At 38.9% G+C, this 8,918-nt stretch overlaps 2 protein-coding genes across 2 annotated transcripts in view; both read right to left on the bottom strand.

Moving 5' to 3' along the window:
* Nucleotides 1-1,323: 1,323 nt before the first annotated feature.
* Nucleotides 1,324-2,013, bottom strand: LOC108625981 (uncharacterized). The gene has a single exon (XM_018026365.1). It carries the CDS (start codon nucleotides 2,011-2,013, stop codon nucleotides 1,324-1,326), a length of 690 nt encoding a protein of 229 aa, XP_017881854.1.
* The window catches only part of LOC108625980 (uncharacterized), a gene marked incomplete at its 5' end in the record, with an annotated part of 14,724 nt that continues 7,160 nt past the window's right edge, over nucleotides 1,355-8,918 (bottom strand). Inside the window, one exon of the mRNA XM_018026364.2 lies at nucleotides 1,355-2,822. Within this exon, the coding sequence (XP_017881853.2) occupies nucleotides 2,661-2,822 (162 nt within the window). The remainder of the gene's footprint in view (nucleotides 2,823-8,918) is intronic.

Below are 8,918 nucleotides of genomic sequence, written 5' to 3'. Positions count from 1 at the left end.
TCTTTTTATTGAAGAAGTAACGGTGGATTAACTTGAGGCTGCCAATCGGGAACACTTTCTATCCGCGGTCGATAAAATTACGGCTCATTAACGGCGAATCGTTATTTTTTAAGTATCACCTGGATATGGAATTGTATAATTGAATATTCGAGGAAAGAAAGGACATTCATGTGAACGTGGATTTTTTAGGACAATTCTTGCGATAGATGGATCAATCGCTTGTTATTTCCAAAAATATGGTTTAGAAATAGATAAGCAATATGAAATATTAAACAGATACTGTTACTGCAGCAAATTACATAACACATCCTGAAGACCATTTTTCTCGTACTATGATTCACTGTAATTATTACGTGAAAATTGTACGTGATAAAGATACTCAGAATTATATTGCAAAATCACTTTGCAATCACGGCTGAAGATAAAAGATCAGATCGTTCTTAACAGAAAGGCAATCAGGCGTAGTCCAATGCTTAACAAAGCGAAAGAAATCGATTAAACCCTTTCCGAACGTTGTTACGTTTGTTTCTGCATCGGGGCAGGTGTTCAGATTTAGCGATCTACTGTCAAGAACGTGATCGTTTAGCAATATACATACTATGTCACACATGTATGAATATACGTTGTGGAGAACATAACGCGTAATTGACGGTAATACACGCCGATTTCCGGAACCAGGCGTTGGTATCCACTCGAAACTGGAGCAATAAACCCGCGGAACACTTTCCATTAAAAGTCGTTACCGTTAATTTACATACGAGCCGTGATAAATGCAACAGACGTGCCAATAAGCACGAAGTCTCCAGTAAAAGTGGTTTACGCTAATACGTTTGTACCAATTAAAATTTATTACTTAAATGTGGGAGATTAAAAAGTGGAATTCAAACAAGATTGATATTTACATTTCATAAAATGATTTTTTGGCTTATATCTTTACCTTAGAGTCCGAAGGACATAGTAGCTGCCACGGTGAATTTATATTTAATTAATCTCCTACATGTCGATCTTGACATTACATATTTAATTAGCGAGAAGATTATTGTGAAAGCTGATTTCACTTGGTGGAAAATTATTATTCACCCTAATTTGTTCATCGTAGCGTAACACGTCGTTAATCAAATTCAAAACCGGAAGAGACGTGCGCTTAATCAAATCTATGCAATCTTACTGCTGCCATAATTTACAGATTTTTAATACTACTTATGAAAAATTAATTTCTACCTCCCTGGATTTGGAGGGAATTAATTTTTTTTAAATAACAGTGGGTTTCGAATTGATTTCATAACTCCTCGATTATAAATAATAAAACCTAAGAGATTTGAATTACAAAAGAATGTAGAGAAGACGACAAACCATGTAGCTGCCACGTCTTCTTCCAGGTTTCTCATTCCTCCTATCCTCCACTTTTCTGCAATTCCTTCCAACCCTTTCGAAGGTATTTAGTTCATGCTGTTCAGCAGTCTCAACATCCAAAAGATTCTCCATGGACCTCCTCGTCTGTCTAGATACACCGTTCTTCGAGCTCTTCCCCTGCAAATGATTTCCATTCTCGTCGTGAAAATCCTCCCATTCGCTTATCTCGCTCCTGACGTCCTCCAAGGATCTGGTCCTGCCCATGGAACAAGTACACGGAGGCGCGCTGCTCCTACAATGTCCACCGGAGCTTTTTGTCCTACTTCTCGGTTCCATTATCATCATCCTCGGTGAGACAGCCACGGGGGGCACCTGAAGCGGCGACATAGCCTGCGGTGGTGGCATAGCGTTTCTGTACAACGGCGCCAAGTAATAGTAATCGCGCCCTTTATTCGAGTTGGCGCTCATTCGCGCCGGGACGTAGTTATAGTCCGGCATGTGAGGCGCCATCCACTGGGCCATGGCCTCAAGTGGCATTGGCCGATAACAGAACGAGGGTCCCCTCGCCGGGTGGCTGCGGTACATCGGTGGCCAAGGTCGTGGCTGCTTCATGTCTAAACGAGGATCCATTCGCGGATCCAACACTCGTATATCACCCATAATCTTGAGCCGCACCGGTGACCGGGTTGCGGAGCGACAGCTGCGGATCGAGGTTGAAAGTGGCGTCAATGAACGACGCTCGCGTGGACCTTCATCGCGGATTTACTGGCTTTAACACTCGAAGAGCGATTTTCATGGTGGACGAGTTATGTACCGTTGAACCCACTGTTCCCGATCCGACCGAGCGAGTGTTTATTGAATATGTATTATTACTGAAGTAGGACGCACGGGTATTCTTTCAATCGAATAGAGTACGTGTGTAACTATAGAAGAAACCGGTGGAAAATTGGAAAATCTATAACCGATGACCCTGTTTAATGAAATCCGAAGGAACGATGTTCATAGAAGAAACAACATAGATTTTCACCACTTTCCACGCGTTAAAGTTTAAGGACAGCAGAGGCTTTGACACTTTTCACTTCACCTTCTATAATTGATTCAGTTTATCATTTCCGGAACGACTCTCGTCTACATGTTCCTTCTCTGATAGCTGTTTATGAATCATGAATAATAATGTGACTGGAACGACCACGCGGCGAGTGTCAAACGGTACCGTTAGATCTTTCACCTTTCACCCGATTTTCGTTGAATGGAACCGGCGCTCGCCTAGAAACAGAAATATGATTCCCGGCGTCTACCGCGAACGATTAACGAGGATGGATCGCGGATCGTGGATCGGAGACGACTGTGCTCAGCTGAGTGCAGCGAACGAGTGCGTGGCCGACGCGTTCTCGTCGAGTGACTTCGCCTTCGCCTCTCGTTGAGAAACGACCCACTTCTCCTCCTCGCGGGATCGCAACTTCATCTCCCTACCACATCCTCGTGGTTCTTTTCTACGACTCATCCCCGGTGCCTCGCGAGTATTCGCGACGCAACGTGCGATTCTATGAGCGAATGTCGTTGCTGCCACCACAGGTGCACTCATGAAAAATGCATTCGTTAATTAATGTTCATCTTCCCTTAGTCTCACGAGGTACATTTTGAAACATCGCGTTTATTACATCAGAATAAAAAACATTTGCTGAATTGGGAAAATCGTTTCTGAGCGAACAATCAATAGGAAATTAATCTCAAGGTTAATAAAATAGACTTTAATATAAAAAATAAAGCAACGTACTGATGATTAATAAAAGAATACAATTAAATAACAACGACACAAATTTTACATTAAAAGAGTCTAATAATTATATTTAAAAATTAACATACTTTTATAATTATTTTGGGAGCAAAAAGGATAACTTGAAATATTAAAATTGAGGAAAAGAGTAAAACGGACTAATTTCATTTAAGCCTTGTAGCGTAAAAAGAAGTATAATGAGAGCTGTTTATACTTCTGAAATGTGCTCGTAAACGTCAGCAGCCGTGGTCAGCGAAACCCCAAAGCATTGCAATAATATTTCTCAATGTTTATCGCCCGCTGTCAGGAATTTCACTTCGCCGAACAATTCCGATAAAGACCGGTAATGGAAAAGCCAAGGATACTCGTACGCGAGAGAGTAGCCGGTTCGCGGAATAAGAGGATTAAAAAGGATATCACGTTCCTTTTCTATCGCCTCCTGCTTTCACTGAACTAACGCAAATCCTCCCTGGCGCGGCCCATCCTGCATGCTTCGATTCGTTTTATGCCTCATGGGGATTGACTTATTACACGCAGGAAGCAAGAAACAGGTGGGTGTAAAGAACTAATTCACCGACCCAACGCGATCCAATTGCGTGTTTGTTAAAAAAGATTAATTTGCGGATGTAAAATAACTTTCTACGGGAACTGTTAATATCCGAGAACATGTATAACACTTGTAAAGGCAATCGTAGCTTCTGTATTCTAACAATTAATGTTCCAATGAAAATCAAAATCATTCCAGATATAATTCATTGCACAATCGTTTGTTTGATTTGTTTAAAGCAATATTTGATGCTTGATTAAAAGCAATTCTTACACAAGATGAAACGTGTATGAATTAATTACCCAATAATAAGTGGAAACATTTTACTGAGAAATTTAATGGTGTCATCATTCAATTATCTTGCATTGTGGTATTTAATGCAAAATACGTCTTTATTAAAGGTCCATGTACTATGTTACTAAACATAGAGATGTGCATTATTATTAGCGTTAGAATAAGGCTTTAGGATCATTCCAAATTCAATTTTTATACAAGTGAAACTTTCCCTTATATCGTACAGAGATACCAGAATAATAACTTTTTCCTCTAATCTCTTGAGCTCTAAACGTTGGATTCTCCAAGAGACATGGCGTCGCTGAGCGATTAAGCCGATTCAATTTTCCATCTCAGCTTTCTCCGATACGGTCCGTTAATAATTCGCGGCGATGCGGCAATCCTCTCTATTTTTTTCCTTCCCGTATTTCTCTCGCCCTCCGACTGCCCCTCCAGCCCCTCGGCCCATTTCTTTTCTGTTATCCACGGGAAACTATCGCGTGCCGGTGCCCACGCAAGATTTCCTTTCGCTGGAAACGGCGCTTGCCCGATAACGACGTTGAACCACATATCGATCTCGAATAGTCTAATCATGAAATTTATTGAACTAGCGTACCGTAATTAAAATAGTTGTTCTATGCTTTTATGAAATTATACTGGTACCGATTTCTCGTTTCTAAACGTGCTAAAGTCTTTCTACAGATACGTATGTGTCACAGATTTGATTAAAAATAATGTTATATGCAATTTCTATGAAAAGTGACTTCAAGATTGCAAAAGAGTAATCACACAGATGTAAGATTTGTTAAAAATTAGTACAATTCTCTTGATAACGTGAACAGTATCATTTCACACTGATTTGTTCCAACCATCAATCAATATCAACGAAGTAATTAATCGATCACTCCTGAAGTATTAGATAAAGCAAGAAACTGTATACGTCCTTTTTTGTAGGTAATAACAGTACCTACAACTTTTATTTGAAGTATTTTTCGATATTTTGAGGAAAAAAAAATTTTCAATTTTTCCGAGATTTTTCCAAGGGGTACCCCTTCAATTTCTTCGAAATTTTCGTTTTTTGCCAATAACTCCCAAACCGTTGAATCTACGGGAAAATTGTATAAGACCTTTCTTATAGAGGACGACGAGATCTACAATTTCCATGTAAAAGTTTGTCGCTAGAGTCAATAGTTTACGAGTAATTTGCGAAAAACTGTTTTTTCGTTTTTCGTCAATAACTCGTTAAATATTAATGCTAGCGAAAAAATTTTATACAGAAATTGTAGATCTCGTCGTCCTCTACAAGAAAGGTCCTATACAATTTTTCCGTAGATTCAACGGTTTAGGAGTAATTAAGGAAAAATGAAATTTTTTGCCAAAAGTTCGCCGTTTCGACGCTGGGATGGTCGGATTTTGTCAACATCAATAAAATGCCAAATAATCATACGTAACTTGTTAAATATCGAAGTTAGAAGAAAAAGAACTTTCCCTAAACACATTATTTTCGTTACTTGTCGATAATAGAACGAAATCGAGTCACTTTCTCAAGTTAATCTGTTCTCGATTTCTGCTCTGAGTAACCGATTGATTTCGCCAGTAGAAGAATCTGATCGATTCTTCTAAGTAAAACTGTCAGGAGACCAATCGGTTTCATTTGACCCAATAATCTTTTAACATGAGCTTCATCTTGCGTTTGACGATTCTTCTTTTCGACAAGTCTCTTGGCAATTGGAAAATGGGTCGTAGTATGCACAGGTAATTCCACGAGCGGACGCCCAGGGCAGACATCAGATAGGTATCGTTTCAGAGAAAGCTCTCTACACGCGTGCGACACGAAAAGTAAATTGCTGTGATCCAGTCATCCGAGCATGAGATCATATCTAATCGTTCCGCGCTAAAACGACAAATGTTTCCGATTCTCGTATCATCCTACACGTTAGCGCCGGTATTATTCGTTTTGCTAATAATATTCGACGAGTAGCTTGACAAATGTTTTCCTGTTTATAGCCGCTTGATTCGGTTAACAAGCTAAATATGTATATCCTCGGCTAATGAAAGCATATTTCATTTTATTTAATGGTGTTTTTCAGTTTTCTAACGTTTTTCGGATGCTGAACGATTCTTCGTTTTAGAAACTGTGTCAACGTCCTACAACTTTTAACATCCACAGTGAAAGTGGAAGAATCGAAAGATAGAAATGATATGGTTGGTTGAGAATATCGAATAGGAATTATAGGTGAAACGAGAATCATCAGTAAAATGTATCAATAAAATAAATTAGTTCGTGATTTTAATGACTTAAGATATCATTATGAGTTTGAAAATTCCTATTCTTCGTTAAGATTTCTTAGTTTTCAACATTTCTTGGAAGCAAATTCAAAGTATGTAAAATATATACTGTGCATTGTATTACGTTCTTTAAATAGTATACTCATTACAATCGGCCAACAAGGTTGAATACAATTGATATTTATAGACAGACCGAGCAAGTAAATTGCACCTGAATCAAATGACAAATACCGATTGTATCACAGTCCATAAATGTCAATTCACTTGTTTCATGACGTGGGAGGCATATTACGGTGAGAATTGAGCAAGGATATTACCAGATCACTGCTATTACTTTGCAAATGAACCGAAGGACAGTAATCAAATCTATTCAAGCTCGATCGCATCAATTTTTCAAAATTAAAACAATTATTGCGTTCCTTGATGTACGCCTACCATAAGTTAAATAATCGATATACATCTTTTCGCTCCAAAAACCAGTAATCGTTGACTAGTGACTGTTTCAATTAAGCGATTCGTTCATCGGATATCAAATACGATGTTAATTTTACACGCGATTCGGTTCTGGTATAATTTACCAGTTTTGCGAGGTCGCAACGGAGTGCAACCTGTTCCCCATAGTAGATTGTGCAACGCTGTCACTGTTCATTCTCTTTTTTTATCTAGTATTTGACAAAAATACTGACGTCAGGTATTACCGGCTCGCGCGGTTACGTGAAAAATGTTAATAACAAGCTGGACACACGTGTGTACAATCCTTCTTAGAAGTCTTGCTCCAGTTTTATATTCTGTACACAATCTCTATGGACCATTAAAAAATCTGCACGAGGTACGAAAAACTAAACACTTTATGCATCTACTCATCGCTTCGTTATTTATATCCGTGTAACAACAATAAAGTATGACATCTAAAAATCGAGAAGATGGAAAGCCATTTGAAGAAAATATTTGATATTGTAAATAATGGAAAAATATAATACGATAATTCAAAACGGAAAAAATTGTATGAGCTTGCATGTTCGAACGCACTTATGGACGATACTGTACTTGATAAGAGAACGAGGACTGCGTGCACACTATTTTACAGGCGCTACCATAATTATCCTTCGTCCGGTCGTGGTACGTGGACCATGACTCGCAATCGCCGAAAAACTCCGCAGCGCCGCGAAAGCGATAATCGTTGAATAAACGCGTGTGTGGAAACGCGACGTATAGAACATTCGCACGCTCTCGTCAAGTCCCGTGATTGCTATATCGTCCGGAAATTTTCAATCGACCATCGTTCGTTTATTTGTAAACGATGAATGAAATCCGCTGATTGCGTATACGCACGGAAACACGAGTGAAATTGATGAATGAACGCGTTGTGAATTAATTTAGGATTATAAAATTAGTGTTGAAATCTCTGAAGATATTGAGAAACTCTGTTTTCGTATTATAAAATTCGCAAATTATGAACTTGACACATTTTTCATGTCGTCCTTTCACTCATAATTGTCCACTAACTGAAGGAGAATCGTTTCATGTCAAATTAAAATGATTCCTTAATGAATAAAGACATTAAGAGACTCCTCCTTGCCAAGTTTTCACCGCAGTTGATGATTAATTCTTTTCACTATAATTATTCTGAAAATTATAACACGTTTCACATACTTTGTATACTACTGAAAAATATGTGAACTTGTCTGGAACTGTATTTACAGGATTTAAAGTGGGAATGTTCTCAATCATTGTTTGAACGTTTTAATACCAAACGACGTGAAGTAATAAAAATTTTCAATGATTCTCATAAATATGGGGACGTATTTAGCTTATGGTTATCAGCAACGCAGAGAAGAATGCGCGATATGCGAAACAATCTTAAGCTTCGGATGCCAGCATGAATATTCGCTGATCTGTAACGCATTAACAACAAGCTGACGGTTGTTCGGAGATACAAGACGTTAGCGGAATGATTGGGAGAAAAGAACGCGCTCGTGAAAATCGCGAAGAATTTATAAGAAAGTTGATGACCATTAGATCCGCCTGGTCGGTCTCATATCCGTTGGCGCAACGATCTTGTCCTAGATCTCTTTCCAAGTCCAAGCTCGAAAATATTTTTAATATTCCTCAGATAAATTCAAGTATTTGCCATCGTCGTATGTGACTGATTAAATTAATGTTAACGTCGTGGAATTCAGAAGCCGGAAGACGATTATACTACGTCGTGAAACCGAAAGTTGCAGTGGCTCTTGCTGGATAATGTAGAATGATCTAGGACGATTTTGCTTATAGTCGGTAAAACAGTAGTCAAGAGTGCAGACATCGAGGAGAGATTACTAAAGAGTGGCAGCCTTATGGGACCTCGCTGCCCCAAAACCGGCCTGCAATTTTTGACGTCCTCTAGAATGAACCGAAAAGTAAGAAACACGAAGCAAAACTGACGACGGTTCTAAACTGCATTACTGTGTCAGACGTGTTATCGACGAGTCGTCGATGCACCACTAACAAAGTAATATTACAAACAAAGTATACATAAGTAGAGATTGATCAATGCATTTCTTTGTGTACTGTCGATGTGGTTCCAGCTCTAATAGAAATCGAACGGGATTGTTCATAGTCCCAATTAGTTATTAAATAAGAAATCGTATGCGTGTGCGGTATGAGTATGAGTGTGTGGGTACCGGTACTAGTGTGCAG

The sequence above is a fragment of the Ceratina calcarata genome, unplaced genomic scaffold, assembly GCF_001652005.2.
Source record: "Ceratina calcarata isolate Rehan_Ccalc_2016 unplaced genomic scaffold, ASM165200v1 scaffold385, whole genome shotgun sequence".
NCBI classification, from domain to species: Eukaryota; Metazoa; Arthropoda; class Insecta; order Hymenoptera; family Apidae; genus Ceratina; species Ceratina calcarata.
The sequence above is the reverse complement of the archived record's forward strand: the minus strand, read 5'-3'. Positions and strand labels throughout refer to the sequence as shown.